Source organism: Panthera leo, chromosome B4 (assembly GCF_018350215.1).
Source record: "Panthera leo isolate Ple1 chromosome B4, P.leo_Ple1_pat1.1, whole genome shotgun sequence".
Classification (NCBI taxonomy): Eukaryota; Metazoa; Chordata; class Mammalia; order Carnivora; family Felidae; genus Panthera; species Panthera leo.
Genome location: NC_056685.1, coordinates 29,067,015 through 29,091,095, shown reverse-complemented (window position 1 = coordinate 29,091,095; position 24,081 = coordinate 29,067,015). Strand labels below are relative to the sequence as shown.

Here is a 24,081-nt window from a genome sequence, read left to right as displayed (position 1 = left end):
GGTAAATAATAAAGATTAGAGCAGAAATAAATGAAATAGGAATTTAAAAAAAACATTAGAACAGATCAACAAAACTAGGAGCTAGTTCTTTGAAAGAATTAACAAAATCAATAAATCCCTAGGCAGACTTATTAAAAATTGAGGGGGGGGGGGGAGAAAGGACCCAAATAAATAAAACCTCAAAAGAAAGAGACATCATGACCAAACACCACAGAAGTACAAACAATTAAAAGAGATTATGAAAAATTATATGCCAACAAATTAGGCAATCTGGAAGAAAATGGATAAAATTCCTAGAAACATATAAACTACCAAAACTGAAACAGGAAGAAATATAAAATTTGAAAAGACCCATAACCAGCAAAGAAATTGAATTAGTAATCAAAAATCTCCCAACGAACAAGAGTCCAGGGCCAGATGGCTTCCCAGGGGAATTCTATCAAACAGTTAAAGAGTTAATACCTATTTTTCTCAAACTGTTCCAAAAAATAGAAACGGAAGGCAAACTTCCAAACTCATTATATTAGGCAGGCACTACCTTCATTCCAAAACCATGCAAAGACCCCACTGAAAAGGAGAATTACAGGCCAATATCCCTGCTGAACACAGATGCAAAAATTCTCAAAAAGATACTAGTAAATCAAATACAACAGCACATACAAAGCATCATTCACCATGATCAAGTGGGATTTATTCCAGGGCTGCAGGGTTGGTTCAATATTTGTAAATCAATCAACATGATACATCACATTAATAAGAGAAAGGATAAGAACCATATAATCTTCTCAATAGATGCAGAAAAAGCATTTGACAAAATAAAGAATCTATTCTTGATAAAAGCCCTCAAGAAAGTAGGGATAGAAGGAACACACTTCAACATCATAAAGGCCATACATGAAAGACCCACCACTAATATCATCTCAATGGGGAAAAACTGAGAGATTTCCCCCTAAGTTCAGGAACATGACAGGGATGTCCACTCTCAACACTGTTCAACATAGTACTGGATGTCCTCGCCTCATTTTCATAAAGAAGAAAAGGCATCCGAATTGGCTAGGAAGAAGTCAAACTTCCACTCTTAGCAGATGACATGATACTCTATGCAGAAAACATGAAAGACTCCACCAAAAAACTGCTAGAACTAATACATGAATTCAGCAAAGTTGCAGGATACAAAATCAATGTACAGAAATCGGTTGCATTTCTGTACACCGGTAATGAAGCAACAGAAACAGAAATTGAGAAATTGATCCCATTTACAATTGCACCAAAACCCATAAGATACCCATTAATAAACCTAAGCAAAGAAGCAAAAGATCTGTACTCTGAAAATTAAGGAACACTTGTGAAAGAAACTGAAGACACAAAGAAATGAAAAAATATTCCATGCTCATGCATTGGAAGAACAAACATTGTTAAAATGTCCATACTATCCAAAGCAATCTACACATTTAATGCAATCCCTATCAAAGTACCAACAACATTTTTCACAGTGCTAAAACAAACAGTTCAAAAATTTGTATGGAACCGCAAAAGACCCCAACCATCCAAAGTAATGTTGCAAAGAGAAAAAAAAGAAAAGAAAGAAAGAAAAAGCAAAGTGGGAGGCATCACAATTCCAGACTTAAAGCTGTACTACAAAGCTGTAATCATCAAGACATTATGGTACTGGCACAAAAACAGACACATAGATCAATGGAACAGAATAGAAAACCCACAATGGACCCACAACTGTATGGTCAACTAATCTTTGACAAAGCAGAAAAGAATAATCAATGGGAAAAAAGATAGTCTCCTCAGCAAATGGTGCTGGAAGAATGGACCACTTTCTTACACCATACACAAAAATAAATTGAAAATGGATGAAAGACCTAAATGTGAGACAGGAAACCATCAAAATCCTAGAGGAGAAAACTAATGGTGTTGGGAAAACTGGACAGTGACATGCAGAAGAATGAAACTGGATCACTTTCTTACACTATACACAAAAATTCAAAATGGATGAAAGATCTAAATATGAGAAAGGAAACAAAGTCTTGGAGGAGACACAAGCAGGAACCTCCTTGACCTCACCCGTAGCAAGGTCTTAGTACACACATCACCTGAGACAACAGAAACAAAAACAAAAATAAACTACTGGGCCTTCATCAAGATAAAAAGCTTCTGCACAGTGATGGAGACAATCAACAAAACTAAAAGGCAATTTACAGAATGGAACAAAATATTTGCAAATGACATACCTGATAAAGGCTTAGTAGCCAAAATGTATAAAGAACTTTTATAAAACTCAATAGCCAAAATAAATAATCCAGTTAAAAAATGGGCAGAAGACATAGACATTTTCCAAAGAAGACATCCAGATGGCCAACAGACACATGAAAAGATGCTCAACATCCCTTATCATCAGGGAAATACAAATCAAAATTACAATAAGGTACCACCTCATACCTGTCAGAATGGCTAAAATTAACAACATAAGAAACAACAGGTGTTGGTGAGGATGCAGAGAAAGGGGAACCCTCTTGCATTGTTGGGTGGGAATGGAAACTGGTGCAACCACTCTGGAAAACAGCATGGAGGTTCCTCAAAAGTTAAAAATAAAACTACCCTGTGATCCACTATTTACACTACTAGATATTTATCCAGAGAATACAAAAATAGGAATTCAAAGGGATACATGCACCTCTATCATCAACCAAGAGCCAAATTATGGAAAGAGCCCAAATGTCCACTGACTGATGAATGAATAAGGAAGATATGGGGTGTGTGTGTGTGTGTGTGCATATATATATATATACATATATATACATATACATATATACATATATATACATATACATATGCATACACATATATATACATATATATATATACACACACACACCCCATATCTATATATAGCATATCTATATGTATATCTATATCTATATCCATATCTAGATAGATATATAGATGATATAGATATAGATAGATATAGATATAGATATATAGATATAGATATATACAGTGCAATATTACTCAGCCATTAAAAAAGAATGAATTCTTGCCATTCAGTATTATGCTAAGCAAAATAAGTCAGTCAGAGAAAGAAAAATACCATAGGATTTCACTCATATGTGGAACTTAAGAAACAAAACAAAGGATCATGGGTTAAAACAGAGAGAGGAAAACTAAGAAACAGACTCTTAACTATAAAGAACAAATTGATGGTTACCAAACAGGAGGTGCGTACAGGACAAGTTAAATAGGTGATGAGGACTGAGCGCACTTGTGATCAGCACCAGGTGTTGCATGTAAGGGTTAAATCACTAAATTGTACAGCTTAACTAATATACTTTATGTTAAATAACTAGAATTTTTAAAAACCTTTAAAAAATAAAATATATTTGAAAAATCTAATTTGTTGATATTTTAATAAATAAATATTTGGCCTAGAAATGTCTTGTGGAATGTTTAAATTTTATGTCTGTTTTTCATAGTATCTGGTTTTAATAGCTAATATGGTAATTTAGAAAATAGCGTTATTTTACTTTCACAGCATAGCTATTATCTATAATTAATATCAAAAGTGTGTTATAAACATTTAAATATATCTTTGATGTCTGTCCTACAAAAATAAGGCTTTTTAGGTATTCTTCCATTTTCAGACACTAAAATTGAACTAACCTCTGTAGTCTTCAACTTTTGTAGTTCATTTTCCAGCACCAATTTCTCCTCTAGTAACACTTGGAAATTACTTTGCATTTCTTTGTATTTCTAAAAACAAAGAATATAATTTTAGTAATAATGAAAATCATACAGGGGCACCTGGGTGGCTCAGTAGGTTGAGTGCCAGACTTCAGCTCAGGTCATGATCTTACTGTTCCTGAGTTCGAGCCCCATGTTAGACTCTGTGCTGACAATGCAGAGCCTGCTTTGGATTCTCTGTCTCTCTCTCTCCAAATGACAATGACTCTCTCTCTCTCTCCCCCTCCCTCTCAAAAATAAATAAATATTTTTTTAAAAAGAAAATCATATGTTTCATCACAGAGAAGCTATTTGGGCACTTAATTATTAAAGTAAGAAAGTCTCCATGAACTCATGAAATAATGAACCATTGATATTAATCTGCATAATGAACTACAATTGGGGCTGAAAGAGGCAAAGGAGCTAGAAGTAACAATAAATGGAAATGTAGAAGAACATGGGGTATTATAGTTCAATATTTTAGAAGTGAAGTGTTTTTGAGTGACAATAAGGTCTAGTAAAATAAAAAAAGACAAAGCTTTCCAGCTCACATATACATAGAAATTTCTTGAATAAACTGAGGAAGCACTAAACCTTTATTGAAGATTATGCATCCTGACAATTTCTAGACTCTAATATTTTCACAGGCAGAGTGCAATTTCAAACTGAGAGTGCTATACTTACATCCTCTAACAAACCTTGATCATTCATAGCTCTGAAAAACAAACCAAAAATATCTGTAATGTATTATCATTTTACATTCATATTTTTATTTATGTAACATACTTATATATTTTCTTTGAAAAAATTAAAAATAATATAAATAATGTTAGAATACACTTTGACCATTATTCCAAAAATCCAGTGCTCTCTCTAGAGATATTATTAGATTTCTGTGTATCTTTTCAGAACCTGTTCAATACATTTATATAATACTACATATATCTATTTGATTCTATAATTCTTGTTAGTGGGTTGGGTGACTGCCTTGTTTTCTTTTTCATGTAAATTACAGCAATGTATATATTGTCCTAAACTTATTATTTTCACTTCACACAATGTCTGAGATCTATTTATATTGGTAAACATAGATGTATCTCACTCCTTTTAAGTACCACTTCTTATTCCATAGCAGGATTTAGCAAACTTTTTCTATAAAGAGCCAGATAGTAAATATTTTAGACTTTACAGGCCAGATGAACTGTCACCACTGCCCAACTCTGCAAAACCAGGCATAAATGATAGGAAAATGAAAGGACTTGGCTAGATTTGACTCATGGGCTGAAGTTTGCCAAAAACTGTTCCAAGGTATGGGTAAACTATAGATTTTTATTTTGGACAAATGAGTTACTTATTATAATCCAAATTGTATAAAGCTTTAAGATATAATTAACATACCATACAATTCACTCATTTAAAGTATACAACTCAATGGCTTTTCATATATTCACCAAGTTGAGCAACTATTACCACTATTTAATTTTGGAACATTTTGATTACCTCAAAAAGAAACCCTGTACCAATTAGCAGTCACTCCCTATTCTTCCCAACACTGTCCCCAAACCTGGCAGGCACTAATCTATTTCCTATATCTATAGATTTGCCTATTCTGGATATTTCATACAAATAAAATTATATGTGGTCTTTTGGAACTGGTTTATTACACTTAGTGTACTGTTTTCAAGATTCATCCATGTTGTAGCATATATCAGTACTATGTTCCTTGGTACTGCCAAATATTATTCCATTGTACACATTTGATTTATCCATAATCCATATAGGCATTTAGATTATTTCCACTTTGGGGCTATTATGAATAATGCTACTATGAACATCCATGTACAAGTTTTTGCTTGTACATAGGTTTTCCATCTCTCAGGTATAAACCTAGGCACAGAATTGCTGGGTCATATATTGACATTGTATTTAACATTTTAAGGAACTGACAAACTGGTTTCCATAGCAGACACACCACTTCAATTCCCACCAGCAACGTATAAGGGTCCCAATTTCTCTAAATCCTTGCCAACAATTGTTATTGTCATCTTTTTTTATTACAGCCATCCTAATCGATGTGAAGTGGTATATCATTGTAATTTTTATTTGAAATTCCCTAAAGGCTAATGATGTTCAGCATCACTTCATGTGCTTATCGGCCATTAGTATATCTTGCTTCAGAAAATGTCTTTTCAGATTATTTGTCCATTTTTAAATTGTGTTATTTATCTTCTTATTATGCAGGTATAAGAATTATTTATATACTCTGGATACAAGTTCCTTATCAAATATATGATTTGCGAATAGTTTTCACATTCTAGGTGTTGTCTTTTCATATGCTTAATGTATCATTTGCAGTACAAAGGTTTTTAGTTTTATGAAAGTCAACTTATCTATTTTCTTCTCTTTTGTTGGTTGTACTTTTGGTGTCCTATTTAAAAAACCATTACATTACTCAACGTCACAAAGATTTATTCCTGTGTTTCTTCTAAAAGGCTCTTTTGCATATAGATATCCAGTTGCCCAAGTACCAATTATTAAAAAGACTATCCTTTCCACAAATGATATATCTAATAAAGGATTAATATTCAAAATATATAAAGAACTTATACAAGTCAACACCAAAAAATATATAATCTGATTTTAAAATGGGCAAAGTACATGAATGACATTTTTCCAAAGACATAAGCATAGAAAACTGACACATGAAAAGATGTTCAACATCACTAATCATCAGGGAAATGGAAATCAAAACCACGATTAGGTATCACCTCACATCTGTTAGAATGGCTAAAATCAAAAACACAAGAAATAACAAGTGCTGATGAGGATGTAGAGAAAAAAAAAAAACAAACCCTTGTGTACTTTTGGTGGAATGCAAGCTGATGTAGCCACTGTGGAAAACAGTATGGAGATTCCTCAAAAAATTAAAAATAGAGCTATCTTACAATCCAGTAATTACACTACTGGGTATTTAACCAAAGAATACACAAATACTAATTTGAATAGTAGATGCACCCCTATATTTATTCCAGCATTATTTACAATAGCCAAACTATGGAAGTAGCAAAGTCTCCATCAATAGATAATTTGATAAAGAAGACATTTGTATATGTACATATACACACATACAGTGGATTATTCAGCCATATAAAGAATGAAATCCTGCCATTTGCAACAACATGGATCTAGAAGGTACAGTGTTAAGTGAAAGTCAAAGACAGATACCATATGATTTTACTCATGTGGAATTTAAGAAACAAAATAAATAAACAAAGGGAAAAAAAGAGAAAGAAACAAACCAAGAAACAAACCCCTAAATATAAACTGGTGGTTACCAGAGAGGAGGTGGGTGGGTAAATGGCTGAAATAAAGGGGATTAAGAGTACCCCGAGTAATGTATAGAATTACTGAATCATCATATTGTACACCTGAAATATAACACTGTATTTTTATTATACTTGAATAAAAAATTAAAATTAAAATATTTTTAAAAGACTATGAAAAAATTAATTGACCATAAATGTAAGGGTTTATTTCTGGACATTCAAGTTTATTCCATTGATGTATGTAGGTATAACTTTATGCCAATACCACATTGTCTTGATTACTACAGCCCTGTATGAAGTTTTAAAATTAGTTAAATGTGAATCCTTCAACTTTGTTCTTCTTAAGATTTCTTTGGCTCTTCTGGATTCCTTGTATTTCCACATGAATTTTAGGATCAGCTTGTCAGTTCATGCAATAAGAAAGCTGGCATTTTGAAAGAGATTGCATTGAATCTCTAGATCAGTTTGGGGAACACTGCCATTTTAAGATTATTAAGTCTAACAGTCCATGAAAATGGAATGTCTATCCATTTAACTAGGTCTTCTTTAAGTTCTTTCAATGATGTTTTGTAGTTTTCAGTGCACAAGTCTTACACTTCTTTTGTTAAATTCATTCTTGTTGTCTTTGGTGGTATTTTAAATGGATTTTTTTTTTAATTTCACTTTTGGAATGTTCATCATTAGTGTATTAGATTCCTGGGGCTGCTGTAACAAAGTATCACAATCTGGGTAACTTAAAACTACAAATATTTTATGCTCTCACAGTTCTGGAGACTACAAATCTAAAATTCAGTTGTTAGGGCCATGCTCCTTCTAGAACCTCTAGAGGAGAATCCTTGTTTGCCTCTTTCAGCTCCTAGTAGTGCCTGGTATTCTCCGGATTGTAGTAGCACAAATCCAATCTCTGCCTCCGTAACTTCTTCCCTCTTTCTATACTGTCTTCTCCAATTATTACAAGGATACCAGTCATATTGGATTAAGGGCCCATCCTACCCCAGTATGACCTCATCTTAACTAATTACGTCTACAATGACCCTATTTAAAAATAAGTTCAGGGGCACCCTGGTGGCTCAGTCAGTTGAGCGTCCTACTCTTGGTTTCAGCTCAGGTCATGATCTCACAGTTGGTGAGTTTCAGCTCCACATCAGGTTCTGTGCTGATAGTGTGGAGCCTGCTTGGGATTCTCTCTCTCCCTCTCTCTGGCCCTCCCCTGCTAACTCTCTCTGTCTCTCTCTCAAAACCAAATAAACTTAAAAAATTAATTAATTAGTTAATTAATTAATTCAATATGAGGTGCTGGGAGTTAGAGCTTCAACATAATTTTGGCGGGGGGAGCAATTCAACCCATAACAGTTAGTATATAGAAATACAATTGATTTTTATTTATGAATCTGGTGTAATGCAAAAGATGAATTCATTTGTTTCTTCAAATCGTTTTTAGCAGATCCCTTAAGATTTTCTATACACAAGATCATGACGTCTACAAAAAGAAGTAGTTTTACTTCTTCCTTCCCAATATGAACACCTTTCACTCCTTGTCTTCTCTAATTGCCCTGGATAGAACTTGTACTACAATGATGAATAGATGTGGTGAGATGTCCTGTCTTGTTCCTGATCTTAGAATTTATTAAGTCCTTCACCATTAAGTATAGTGTTAGCTATGGGTTTTGGTAGTAGTTAGCCTAGATCAGATTAAGGAAGCACTCTTCTGTTCCTAGTTTGTGAAGTATTCCTACCATGAAATGCTTGGATTTTGTCAAATGCTTTTACTTTGTCTAGTAAGCTGATCATGTGATCTTTTTTCTCCTTCATTCAATCAGTATTGGGTATTACATTAATTGATATTTGCATTTAAAACCAACTTTACAAAAAAAAAAAAAAAAAAAAAACAACTTTACATTCCTGGGATAAATTCTACTTGCTTGTGGTGTGTAATCCATTTTATATAATACTGGATTCAATTTGCTAGTGTTTTGCTGAGAATTTTGGCATTCATATTCACAACATATTGGTCTACAGTTTTCTTTTCTTGTGATAGTATTGTCTGATTTTGATGTTACAATAATACTCTAGTAATTAGAATATAATAACATTCTTGTCTCACAAAATAAGTTAAGTGTTAACTCCTCTTCTACTTTTTGGAAAAGCTTGTGAAGGGATGGTATTAATTCTTCTTTAAATATTTGCTAGTATTCACCACTGAAGCCCTTTGGCTTGAGCATTTCTTGGTGGAAACTAAATTAAGTACTAATTAATTCGTTTCGATTCTTAAAGTTCCATTCAGATTTTCAAGTTCTTCTTGAATCAATTTAGTTTGTATCCTTCTAGAAATTTGCCCATATCATGTAAGTTATTTAATTTGTTGTCATACAGTTGTTTATAGTATTCTCATATAATCCTTTTATCATAGATTATTGGGCCATACTCCTACTAACAAAAATTGGAATTCTATTTTTTTGCTATTGTCACAAGCATATGATAAGTTCCTTTTTACATATGTCTCCTTGAACATATTCCTTTATCTAAGATAGATTTAAAACTCTATTTTTTAGTAAATTTTGCTAAATTGTCCTGGAAAATGGGCAATTCCTATTGTACTGATTTTTTAAAAGTATTCATTGTACTACATCTCCATCAAGATTTGTTATAGGAAAATGTTTACTTGTTGTTAAACCAATGGCAAAAAAAATACATCACTGCTGTTTTGTTTTGTATTTCATTAATCACAAGTCAGACTGAGTATCCCCTAAAACATTTATTGGCCACTTTTTTTTGTTTCTTCCTTAAATTATCTATAAGCTTTGCCTATTTTTTTTTAAGTTTATTTATTTTGAGAGAAAGAGAGAGACACCATGAGTGGGGGAGGGGCAGAGACACAGGGAGAGAGAGAAAATCCCAAGCAAGTTCCACACCATCAACACAGAGTCCAATGTGGGGCTCTAACCCATGAAACCATGAGCAGAAACCAGAGTCCAAGGCTTAACCGACTGAGCCACCCCAGGTGCCCCTGCTTTGCCTATTTTTTAGGGTTTTTTGCCTTTTTTAAGAGTTATATATTCCTATTATCACTCCACTCTATTGTACATGCACAAATATTTTCTCACAGTTCACTGCTTATCTTTTAACTTTGATTCCTTTGAATAAGATGTTTTTAATTTTGATAGAGTAAAATGCCTTACCTGTATGTACGGTTTTGTTTTCTTACATTTAAGGCTGTACTCAACATTAGATTCAGTTTTTTGAAGGTGTGAAGAAAAAAGCTGTCATTATGTTTTGGCCAAATGCATACTTTTACCTTGCCAGTGCCCTGCCTGGACACTATGACTCCTTCTCCTTTGATATAACTACAACTACCTGTGATACATGTACGGGGCTACAGCTTGAAAAGCAAGACAGTCTACTACCCTTACTTCTGACCCCTATGTCTCTTTAGAAAGAAAACCTCATGATGGATTTCTTAATGGGCCTATTTGCCTTCAGGACCACACATGATCCTGGTGATGGGCAATGTTCTCACCAATGTTGACATCCGCAACACTGGACACCAGCTCTCAGCACTCTGTTCACCAAAGAGGTATTATGCCTTCACAAACCGTCCTATTATCCAATCTCTAATTGGAATCCCAATTTTTCCCATAATTGAAGAAAGAACTTTTCAAGGTCCACTGGGTCTATGCTTGCTTTTCCACTTCCCAATATCCACAGAGCAACACCTAGATAGTGAAGTGACCAGACCCTGAAGAATAAGTCTATTAGCTTCCCAAAAGACCAGGATAATTGCCCTGTCATGCTAGTGTATAATTCACACACAATAATGAAATACACTCCTTTTTCCTATGTTATCCTATATTAACATGCTCATCACTGAGCATCTCAGTAGCCCCCGCCTCCGTTTTCTGGGAACTACCAGAATCAATATACCCCTCTGAATCAATATAATTTCTGAGAGAGCTCATAGGACCATAAGTCTTTAACTACAGTTGATTGGTCAGTTCAGAAATAGGAACCTGTCTCCAAGTTGCACCAATGATTTTCTCACCTAGGACTTTTAGATTTGGAAAATCCAAATACTATCTTTCAGAGTGACTGAAAGACTAAACCTTAGGAATTGCCAGCAATCATGGATTCCCACCTATAGGCAAAAAATAAACAAAAAAGAAAATAGAAAGAAAGAAGAGATCTGCACTAGAAGAAAATGAAGCTCATGTAAAGAGGAAAAAACAGTATCTTCAAAGTGTTCAAGTTCTGGTTTATAACTGTTTCTGAGATTGAGCCATAGTGCTGTTGTGAGGTTCAGTAAGTCTTTTGCTCGGACTAATCTGAGTTGGGATTTTGTCCCAAGCACTCAGTCACATGGTAGAAGTTCAACAGAGAATGTTCTAAAAGTTTTAGTATAGTTTTAGCTTTAATGACCTCAGAAATATAAATGCTACAGACTTACAAAAAAATTAAACCTTTGAAAGTTTAATTATTTCCATTTCTTTAATATACTTAGTTTTGTGAACTTTGAACAATAAATTAATTTGTTGCAGTCCCTCTGAATATGGAAAATGCTGACCTAAACAAAAAACTTTAACTGAAAAAAAAGTTTAATTATTATTCAGAATTTTTAAATAAGTGTGAAAGAAACATATATAATCAAATTTCAAAATGTTTTTTGAACAATTGTATCATTATAGTTCTGAAGTTATTAAAGTTTAAAACTATGCTAAGACTTTTGCCACACCCTATATTTAACAGAATTTTCAAGGATGTGACTGTAACAAGTTGTTAAAGGAAGCATTTACAGAGATCCTAAGCTCCCAGTAATAGTAATAGGTGAGGCAGATGACCATTTGCACTTAAAAAAAGTTGGCAGCCAAGAAAGTGCACTAAAACCTTTCACTGATATAGACAATATAAAAGGGTTAGGAAAGAAGATTTAGAAAGGGTATTTCTCTGCAGGTAGCTATTGGGTGTGTTGAGCCATATCCAAACCCTTGAGAGGAGAATATGCTTGCCCTGATCTCAAGCCTAGTGAGAGGCACTATAAGAAGAATGCTTAGAAAATTTGGTATGTATTATCTGTAATTATGGCAAAAGAAGGCAGTGACAGTCAAGTAAGACTTTTCCTATATACATTACCTTTATTTCCTCCCTTCCCAAATACATGGAGAACAGAAACTGTAATTAGTCAGAAAGGAGGTAATGAAAAAGAAAAGCTAATCATAACCCCCAGGAGGCACCAGCTGGGATACTGGGTAAGGGGAAAGGGAGAAAAGTCTTAACTTTGAATAAAAATTAAAATATTAAAAATAAAAATTAAAAAAAATTAAAATTAAAAAATAAAAATTAAAAAATTAAAAATTAAAAATTAAAAATTAAAATATTAAAAAATAAAATTAAAATATTAAAATATGTAATATTTGACATAAAATTTTAATTTCCCAATTTGTACAGTGTTTCTAAATTAAATTTAAATCAATTATTAGTTAAAAGTGATCAAAAAAGTCGTGGTCCTACCTCAGTTTTTGTCCAGGAGCAGGAGGAAAATGAGCCCCAATTAGCAAATATAAATGAACCCAAAGTGTCCAAATAAAAATTTCTTTGTGATTTCATTCTACAAGACATGCTTTTTCAACATACCAATTTTGTAACTAATATAATCTTAGCCACCTGAAAGAACTATAGGTAATCCACAGTGACTATTTCTGGTTCCTCATATACGTGAAATCATGTAACTTTGCCTTCTTGTGACTGGGTTATTTTACTAAGTATAATGTCCTCAAGGTTCATTCATGTTGTACCATATGTCAGAATTTCTTTCTTTTTAAGACTAAAAAATATCCCATTGTATGTATATATCACATTTTATTTATCTATTTACCTGTTGGACACTTGGGTTGCTTCCACCCCTTGCTATTGTAAATAATGCTACAGTAAACATGGGTGTATAAATATCTTTGAGACCCTGATTTCAATTTTGCAGGGCATATATCTAGAAATGAAATTACTGGATCATAGGGTAATTGTACTTTAATTTTTTTTTTTACAAACTGACATACTGTTTTCTATTGTGGCTATACAATTTGAAATTCTACATGATTATAATTAAAAATTTTTAAATTATACATATCATAAAAATTTATATAAGAACACCAAACTTTTTTAATAATCTTGTTTCCAATTTTTTAAAATAAATGTATACTCATTTTCATAATTAGGAAAAGGAGTTATTTTAAAAGCTTACCTCTCCAACATATGTGACTGTTTTTCAAACATTTTCAACATGACATTCAATCGGTTAGTCAGTGAACAAGCAGTTTCTATTGTGAAAAAAAGGGAAAACATGCAAACGTATTACAAATGGCCGAATTTATACCTCTACGCTGATATAACTCACTGCTATATGTGTGAGAACTAGACAAACATGAAGACACAGCAAAGTCACATGTGTATCCAAAGAACAAAATGCTTACGATAAAAATAGTTTCCATTTTATTAAATACCCAATATGTCACTTTGCTACTTTACATTCTTTTAATCTTCAAAATAACCAAAAAAGAAGATATTCTTACCATTTTCAAATAAATAAATTGAGCCTCAGAGAGGTTAAAGCTATGATCAAAACTATGCATCTATTAAGTGACAAAATTGGATTGAGGTCAATGTGTGTGTGAACTCCTTATAACATTGCATAGAAGAGGACTCTAAGATTCTAAGAAAAAACTGCTTTGGATGATGCTGCTAAATCAATAAGGTCTATGGGAAGACCCTAACAAGCCTGTTAAGTTTTCCACCTGAATCAAATAACTCAAAAGTTTAACTAAAACGCTACTTAAAAAGAAACCAGCATAATGAGAATCCATATAATCAATGAACTCTCAGGGTAATAACACAAGATTCTTCAATCTTGTGACAAAAAGCATATGAGAGAGGACAGTCCCTTCATTAAGTTTGCTGCTAGATAAACCAAACATAAAATAAATATACACGGATAATGTTAAATAATATGGAAGCATTCCACAGTCCTAAGTATCAGTTATATTTATTTCTATTCCACACATCAAAATAGTGGTATAGAGAAATATAATAAATGTTTAGGAGCTGAGAAGAGAAAGGAGAAGGACAGAAATCAGCTGAGTCTTAAGGAAGGGACAGACCTTAATTAGTAGGAAGACAAGCAAACATCAGAAGTAAAGATAGGAAAAGTAGAAATGTGCAACATATATCATGGGAACCAACTAAGTCAAATATACAAAGAAAACAAGTAAATCAGAAACTGCTTTAGGAGGATCAATGCTCCTTAAATATTCAAAGGGTATACTGAAAGAAGTTAACTTTTGAAGAATCAAATTTAGAATTTTTTATAGGCAAGGGAGAATAACATAAAATGTTTCCATAAAATATTATACCATTTCACCTTTTTTAACTTTATTTATTTGAGAGAGACAGATAGCGTGCAAGCAGGGGAAGAGCAGAGAGAAAGGGAGAGAGAATCCCAAGCAGGCTCCACACTGTCAGCACAGAGCTCGACACGGGACTGAAACCCATGAACTGTGAGATCATGACCTGAGCCAAAATCAAGAGTTGGATGCTCAACCGACTGAGCCACCCAGGTGCCCCTACCATATGACTTTTTAAGGTTAATTTGCTAATAGCATAGGGTGTGATGTAAAATTATGCCCTGGATATGGTAAAGGATTATAAAGAACACAAACTGTTATTTCCATCACACTTCACAAGAGGGAGAATAGGCCCTGCTATGGGCCAATATTCATCTGTTCAAACTCTAATCTCCAATATGATGAGACTTGGAGGTGGGGCCTCTGAGAGGTAATTAAATCAGTAGGCATATGAGATATAAGAGAAAACAGAGTCTGCTTACTTTCTCTACTTTTCCATCATTTGAGGATACAGCAAGAAAAGAGCCATCTGCAAACCAGGAAGAAGGCTTTCACCAGAACTCAACCATACTGGAACACTGATCTCAGACTTCTCAGCCTTCAGAATCGTGAGAAATAAATTTCTGTTGTTTATGCCACTCAATCTGTGGTATTTTGTTAGAGCAGTCCAAACTAAGACAGGCCCCCATCTGTGACTCTACTAATTTCTACCCAGGAATTTCTACCCAGTATCATAGAATCTACGGATGCTAATAGTATGTTTCCATTACCAGGTGGAATAGCTTGAGTAATCAACCAATTGTTATTCTTCAAGTTCTTATGAATAATTTGAAAACCAAAAAAAAAAAAAATCAGGAAACCCATTTCTTTTATTTTTTAGATTTTTTTTATTTTTAATAATAATAATCTCTACACCCAAAGTGGGGCTTAGACTCACAACCCCAAGATCAGGAGTTGCATGCTCTACTGACTGAGCCGGCCAGTCACCTCCATTTCTAAGTCTTACTGACATGTTCCAGTGAAGATCCTCTTCCTGAGAAGAGTACCCTGGTTAACAAGGTGGCCTGTGAGGTAAGCTTGAGGTAGTTAAAATGGTAACAGGAGATTTAGCTGCATATTGTGGAGGAAGGGGGACCCCTTTTATCTCTTTTATAAAAGCTGTTGTATCTTATTAATGAATTGATAAAAATTGTTAATATTTAATGCATATAACTTATCAATGGATAGTTTTTTTCCTCTTTGGACGAGTTCTAAGAGATAGCATCTAGGATTCATGTACATAGATGGATTATAAAAATGGGATAAAATATAAATTAAAATGCTTTTATCTTGTATCCCCTTAAATCTCAAGGAAAATGTCTCTAAGAGTTTATGTAAAGCTATTCTTTTTAAATGCTATTCTATTTTTTAACGTTTTTAAAAATATTTATTTTTTAAAAAGTTTTTCTATTTAAAAGCCATTGCTATGAATGGACCATAATTCATTTAGCCAGTCCTAAAAATGCATGTTGTTTCCATGTTTATGTTTATACAAATATGCTAACAGGAGTTACTCCCTATAGAAACAGAAATATAGGAATTACCTATATGAACATCTATGGGAGAATTATAAATTAATACATAACCATAAAATAGAATGCTATAGTGCTGGTGGGAAAGCAAACTGGTGCAGCCACCGTGGAAAACAGTATAGAGCTTCCTCAAAAAGTTAAAAATAGATCTACCCTATGACCTAGCAATTGCACTACTATGTATTTATCCAAAGGATACAAAAATTCTGATTTAAGGGGCACATGCACCCCAATGTTTATAGCAGCACTATTGGCAATAGACAAAGTATGGAAAGAACCTAAATGTCCATCAACTGATGAATGGATAAAGAAATTGTGGTTTATATACACAATGGAGTACTGCTTGGCCATGAGAAGAATGAAATATGGCCTTTTGTAGCAACGTGGATGGAACTGGAGACTGTTATGCTAAGTGAAATAAGTCATACAGAGAAAGACAGATACCATATGTTTTCACTCCTATGTGGATCCTGAGAAACTTAACAGAAGACCATGGGGGAGGGGAAGGAAAAAAAAAGAGAGGTTAGAGAGGGAGGGAACCAAAACATAAGAGACTGTTAAAAACTGAGAACAAACTGAGGGTTGATGGGGGGTGGGAGGGAGGGGAGGGTGGGTGATGGGTATTGAGGAGGGCACCTGTTGGGATGAGCACTGGGTGTTGTATGGAAATCAATTTGACAATAAATTTCATATTTAAAAAAAAAGAAATTAATCCCCTTAGTATTATTTTATATTTTATAATCATGCTTACTGAATCATACATAAAAATATATTTACATTTTAATGAATAATTACAAAGCAAGCATCCACCAAACCACCACTCAAGATCAACAACTGGATACCTGGGGTTGCCAATATCCTAGAAGCTCTTTATGTGTCCCTCCCTATTCACAACCCTTTCTTTCAACTTACTATCCTGTTTTTTTTTTTCTCATCTTTATATCTTTTCTATATTTTTTAATATCCTTAACCAACATATTTTCCCAGATTTTAATTTATAACAAATGAAAGCACTCCCTGTGTTTATGACTTGCTTCTTTCAATCAATATCACATTTCAAAAGTTAATGGTATTCTGAGTAGCTATTTTAAAATTTTTCATTATGGTAAGATTTTCCACTCCACAAATAAACCACAATTTGTTTATCCACCCTACTCTACAAATATTTAGGATCTTCAATTTGGGGGCTGTTACAAAAAAAAAAAACTTGGTATGAAAATTCTTTCACATGTATCAAATGGCAGAGTAGGAGACCCAGCTTCCATGCTTCCACAAAGATCAACCATTAAAAAGTTTTCCACGAATGAAAACAACTCAGGGAGAGTTCCAGAGTCCACTTAAAAAACTTTAGCCACACACTGAAACAAAAAAACTTGAGAAAAATTAACTGCTTTAAAATGAGAGGAATAAAAGCTTCTTTTTGCCTACATCATCCTATCCCCCAAGCCATCATTACTTAGCACCAAACTGGGATTTCCCAGATAGAAAGAATTCCCCTGGCATGTAAAAAGAGAGTTGGGTTAGCATTTCCTCCACTCCATAAAGGATCTGCTTAGGTTTCACCCCACCCAGAGACAGATAAAGCTGGGACATATAAATACAGCTAGGAACAGGGAAAAAGAGCAGGTCCTACCAATATAAGCACACAGATGTGAGTGACTGTAGTTCCGTGACCTGCTCCACAGATGACCACAGCAGCTTTCATGACTGAAGAAACCAATGGCCAGCACAGCCACTGAGAACACCCCGCAAATTTCACTGGATTTTGTCCCACAGGTATTTGCAATGGCTAATGTCTCCCCCCAGTCCCCACCACACACACCTACTACCACCACCACTGGAGCCCAAGAACCACACAAGCAGCAAACCTAAGACTGTGTGGCTATGGGAGTGCAAAATACCAGCCTAGATCCCCGTGGCCAACATCCATCACCATACGCTCATTCAGGGCTAGCCCCTCCATTCGTACATCTGCATGCTTCCAACTCAACCCATCACCAGCCTCTACTGCCATGCACATGCCCAGAGGGAGACTATGCAGTCATAGAAGAGCACTGCCAATAGCCAAATCTTCGCAGCTGTTTGCAGGCCTCTGTAGAGGAGGCTCTGTCTTCTGTCACTGTCCTGCACCACTGCATTCACCTGTAGCTAATCCCTCCAACTATTTATCCACAGACCCCTAGCCTATTACCAGCCTCCACTGCTGTATGGCTATAAAAAACCTAGAAGCCATAGTAGTGCACACAGACAGTCAGGTTCCCCAAGCTATCTGTGTGCCCACAACTGGCTTAGCCCTGGATGTCTTCCCTGGCCCCCACTGCTACCTATGTTTTTACAACTGGCCACTGCCACTACACACACACCTGCTGAGGCCCTTGGCCAAGACTGTGTATACCACCAGCTCTGGCCAAATCACTGATTGCTCTGGTTCCTTGCAGTTGACCCTAGAAACAATGCTAAGGACCTCAAGAGCCTCTGAAGTCTCTGCAGACCCCTGTAATATTTGCCAAAGACCATGAAATTGTTGATGCTGTGGGCTGAAATGGCTTGAGCTGGCAAATCGCAATACTTGAGACCTGGTTCTGCCACATGCCCCCTCATTTGCCCCACACCATTAGACATGGGTCATGACACTCTTCAGCATCCCCCCACCTGCAGTTGAAGATCTTTCCTTACTGAACTCAGTCCATGAAGTCTAAAACAGCTAACTGCTTCTTCAAATGTGTAGACAACTATGCAAGAATACAGGAACCACAAAGAATCAGGAAAACATGACTCCACCAAAGGAATATAGTAAATCCCCAGTAATTGGCCCCAAATAAATAAAGATATAGGACGTGACCAACAAAGAACTCAAAATAATTTTTCTGAAGATGCTCATAGAGCTACAAGAGAACACATATAAGCAATTTCATGATATAGATAAAATAATACAAGAGAAAAATGAGACAGTCAACAAACATATAAGTCATTTAAAAAATAGAAATTTTGGAGTTGAAAAATATCGTGAAATAAACAAGAAAAAGTGGGACTACATCAAACTAAAAAGTTCCTGCACAGCAAAGGAAAACATCAACAAAATGAAAAGGCATGCTATAGAAAGGGAAAAATGTTTGCAAACCATATATCTGGTAAGAAGTTAATATCCAAAATATGTTTTTTTAATCCAATAAAAAATGGACAGAACACCTGGATGGACATTTTTCCAAAGACATACAAATGGTAACAGGTACTTGAAAATGTGCTCAACAACATTAATGTAATGTAAATCATCAGGGAAATGTAAATCAAAACAACAGTAAGATATCATCTCACACCTGTCAGAATGTCTATTATCTAAAAGACAAGAGGTAACAGTTGTTGGTGAGGTGTGCAGAAAAAGAACACTGTGTACTGTTGGTGGGAACGTGACCTGGCATAGCCACAATGGAAGACAGTATGGAGGTCCCTCAAAAAATTAAAAATAGAACTACTGTATGATCTAGCCATCCTACTTCTAGGTATATATCCAAATAAAATGAAATCACTGTCTCAAAGAGACATCTGCTCTCCCACACCCACTGCAGCATTATTTACAATAGCCAACACATGGAAACAATCTAGAAGTCCATAGACAGATGAATGAATGAAGAAAATGTGAGGGGTGTGTGTGTGTGTGTACATACACATATACATTTACATTCAATGGAAGATTATTCAGCCATAAAAAGGGAAATTATGCCCTTTGTGACAACACAGATGGACCCTGAGGACATTATGCTAACTGAAATAATTCAGAAAGAGAAAAACAAATACTATATGATCTCTCTTACATGTGGAATATAAACTATTGAAAAAGAAACAGAATAGAATGGTGGTTTCCAGGAGCTGTGGCATGGGGGAAATGGGGAGATGTTGGTCAAAGGGTACACACTTTCAGTTATAATATGAATAAGTTCTGAGAATCAAATATACAACATGCTGACAGGAGTTAATACTGTATTGTATACTTGAAAGCTGCAATGAGAGTAGAGTTTTAATGTTCTCACCAAAACAACACCAACAACAAAATGGTAATTATAAGAGATACAGGATAAATAAACTACCCATATTGCAGTAAGCATTTTGCAATATATGTGTATCAAATCATTTTGATTACCTTAAACTTATACAATGTTATATGCAATTATATATCAATAAGGCTATGAAAAAAGAGTCTAAGGGTATGCACATCTGCAACTTAATTAAAGAAAAGCTACTTTGGGGCGCCTGGGTGGCTCAGTCGGTTAAGCGTCCGACTTCGCTCAGGTCACGATCTCGCGGTATGTGAGTTCGAGCCCCGCATCGGGCTCTGTGCTGACGGCTCAGAGCCTGGACCCTGTTTCGGATTCTGTGTCTCCCTCTCTCTCTGACCCTCCCCCGTTCATGCTCTGTCTCTCTCTGTCTCAAAAATAAATAAATGTTAAAAAAAAAAAAAGCTACTTTTCAAAGTTATGCGTATGAAGAGTTCCTGTTGGTATATACCCTTGTTAACACATGACATTGTTACACTTTTTAATTTTTGACAATTTGAGAGGTATGAAACAGTTTCCCATGGTGGTTAGTTTGCAATTCCTTGATTGTTCGGTCTCAGATATCTGGATTTATTATTTGGTTAAATTCCTACTTATCCAAAAGATAATTGTCATTTTTTCTGGATTTATAACAATTCCTTATGTCTTCTGTATGCTAATCATTTAACAGTTTCAGGTAATCAAAATCTCTTTTTCCACTACGATTTATTTCAAATTTTCCTGATGGTATCTCTTGACAAACAGAAATTTTTAATTTTAACATAGTCAATTTTATCAAATTTATCCCTTATGACTGGTACTTTTATGTCTAGTATTAAAAGCCATTCTCTTACCACACAGTAATGAGGATATTCTTGTAAATAATCCAAGAAAATATGTAAACTTTTGCCTTTCATATGTAGGTGTTTAATGACATGGAGTTAATTTTCGAATATGCTATGAGGGAGTGCTCCAACTTTATTTTCCCCATATACATATCAATTATCATAATACCACTTATTGAAAACCCCATGTTTTCTCAACTTATCTGTAATGCCACCTTTGTTACATATCACATACCTAAATGCATTATGTCTGATTTGGGGCTTCAATGCTATTCAGTTGGCTTACTTGTCTTTCTTTCCCTATCTTAACTATTACAGATATATAATAAGTCTTCCAACTTGGAAAAATATTTTTCTAATTTCATTTTCATTAGTATCCAAAAAAATGAAGCTCCTACAGATAAATTTAATGAAACACTACAAGAACTTTTCTCTAAAAACTATAAAACATTGCAAAAAACCAAGACCTAAAAATGGAAATATAAACTATTTTCATGTAATGTAAATATTGAGTTAAAAAACCAAACGTTCAATTTTGAATTTGGTTTTGTTTATGTTGTGAGAAAGTGGTCCAGTTTCATTCTTTGTGTGTTGCTGTCCAGTTTTCCCAACACCACTTGTTGAAGAGAATTTTTTTTTTCCATTGGATATTCTTTCTTGCTTTGTTGAAGATCAGTTGACCATATAGTTGTGGACTCATTTCTGGGTTTTCTATTCTGTTCCACTGACCTAGTTTTGTGCCAGTACCATACTGCCTTGATCACTATAGCTTTCTAATATAACTTGAAGCCTAGAATTGTGACGCCTCCAGCTTTGCTTTTCTTTTTCAAGATTAGCTATTCAAGCTCTTTTGTGGTTCCATACAAATATATTCATCTGTTAAGTTTCTTAAATTCCACATATAAGTGAAATCATATGGTATCCATCTTTCTCTGACTTATTTCCCTTAGCATAATACCCACCAGTTCCATCCACGTTGTTGAAAATGGCAAGATTTCATTCTTTTTCATCACTGAGTAGTATTCCATTGTGTATATATACCACATCTTCTTAATCCATTCATCAGTTGATAAACATTTGGGCTCTTTCCACACTTTGGCTATTGTTGACAGAGCTGCTATAAACATTGGGGTGCACGTGCCCCTATGAATCAGCACTCCTATATCCTTTGGATAAATTCCTAGTAGTGCAATTGCTGGGTCATAAGGTAGTTAGTTCTATTTTTAATTTTTTGAGTAACCTCTACTCTGTTTTCCAGAGCAGCTGCACCAGTTTTCATTCCCACCAACAGTGCAAGAGTGTTCTCCTTTCTCCACATCCTTGCCAACACCTGTTTCTTGCATTTTTTATTTTGGCCACTCTGACTGGTGTGAGGACAGAACTAGAGTATATTATGCTAAGTGAAATAAGTCAGGCAGAGAAAGACAATTTTTATGATTTCATATTTGGAATTTAACACAACAGATGAACACAGGGAAAGGGAAGGAAAAACAAGATAAAAACAGAGGGAGGCAAACCATAGGAGACTCTTAAATACAGAGAACAAACTGAGGGTTTTTGGAGAGGAGATGGGTGGGGAACAGGCTAAACAAGTAATGGGTATAAAGGAGGGCACTTGTTGGTATGAGCACTGGGTGTTATACGTAAGTGATGAAACACTGGGTTCTACTCCTGAAACCAACACTACACTGTATGTTAACTTGAATTTATTTTTTTTAATATGAAATTTATTATCAAATTGGTTTCCATATAACACCCAGTGCTCATCCCAGCAGGTGCCCTCCTCAATGCCCATCACCCACTTTCCCCTCCCTCCCACCCCCCATCAACCCTCAGTTTATTTGTTTTTAAGAGTCTCTTATGGTTTGGCCCTCTCCCTCTCTAACTTTTTTTCCCCTTCGCCTCCCCCATGGTCTTCTGTTAAGTTTCTCAGGACCCACATAAGAGTGAAATTAACTTGAATTTAAATAAATTAATTTTAGGCGTGCCTGGGTGGCTCAGTCAGTTCAGTGTCCAACTTGAGCTCTGGTCATGATCTTGCAGTTTCATGAGTTTGAGCCCTGCTTTGGGCTCTGCACTGATAGTGTGGAGCCTGCTTGGGATTCTCTCTCTCTCCCTCTCTCTCTGCCCCTCCACTAGTCACACTGTCTCTGTATCTCTCAAAGTAAATAAATAAACTTTAATAAATAAATGTTTAAAATTAGTAAAAGATCTGAACAAATGCCTCACCAAAGATGGCAAAAAAAAGTATGAAAAAAATCTCAACATCAGATATTACAAATTAGAGCAATGAGACACCACTAAAAACTTTTAGAATGGCTAAAATCCAAAATTCTGATAACACCAAATGTTGACAAAGATATAGGGCAATAGGAATTCTTATTCTCATTGCTGGTGGGGATACAAAATGATACAGTCCCTTTGCAAGATGGTTTACCAGTTTCTTAAAAAAACTAAACATACATTTACTATATGATCCAGCAATTGCACTCCTTGGTATTCACCCCAATGAGCTGAAAAACATGTACACACACACACACACACAAAATAATCTTTTAGGCAGCTTTTCTTTAATTGCAAAAACTTAGAAGCAACCAAGTTGTCCTTCAGTAGATGAATGGATTAAACAAACTATGGTACATCCATATAATGGATTATTATTCATTAATAAAAATAAATCAACTATAAAACCACAAAAATCATTAAGAAGGAAATTTGAATGCATACTGCTAAGTAAAAGAAAGACTGTATGAGTCCAAATATATGACATACTTGGAAGGGCAATACTACAGAGACATCAAAAAGATTAATGATTGCCAAGGACTCAGGTAGATGGAGGGCGAAATAAATAGGTAGAACATGTGATGCAAGGCAGTGAAACCTGTCTGTATGATATTGTAATGGTGAATACATGACATTATACATTTGTCAAAACCTATAGAACTCTATAGCACAAAGAGTGAACCCAATGTAAGCTTGGAATTTAATTAATAATATTGTATTAGGGGCGCCTGAGTGGCTCAGTCGGTTAGGCGGCCGACTTCGGCTCAGGTCATGATCTCATGGTCCGTGAGTTCGAGCCCCGCGTCAGGCTCTGTGCTGATGGCTCAGAGCCTGTTTCGGATTCTGTGTCTCCCTCTCTCTGACCCTCCCCTGTTCATGCTCTGTCTCTCCCTGTCTCAAAAATAAATAAAAAT

General features: G+C 34.9%; 1 protein-coding gene across 3 annotated transcripts in view; it reads right to left on the bottom strand.

The window, feature by feature from the left end:
- LOC122224035 (coiled-coil domain-containing protein 7-like) overlaps positions 1 to 24,081 on the bottom strand; it is a 134,101-nt gene that overhangs the window by 51,061 nt on the left and 58,959 nt on the right. For all 3 annotated transcript variants that reach the window (XM_042945300.1, XM_042945302.1, XM_042945301.1), the window contains 3 exons: positions 13,282 to 13,357; positions 4,411 to 4,441; positions 3,667 to 3,756 (listed from right to left, as the gene is read on the bottom strand). In XM_042945300.1, coding sequence (XP_042801234.1) covers positions 3,667 to 3,756; positions 4,411 to 4,441; positions 13,282 to 13,357 — 197 coding nt within the window. The remainder of the gene's footprint in view (positions 1 to 3,666; positions 3,757 to 4,410; positions 4,442 to 13,281; positions 13,358 to 24,081) is intronic.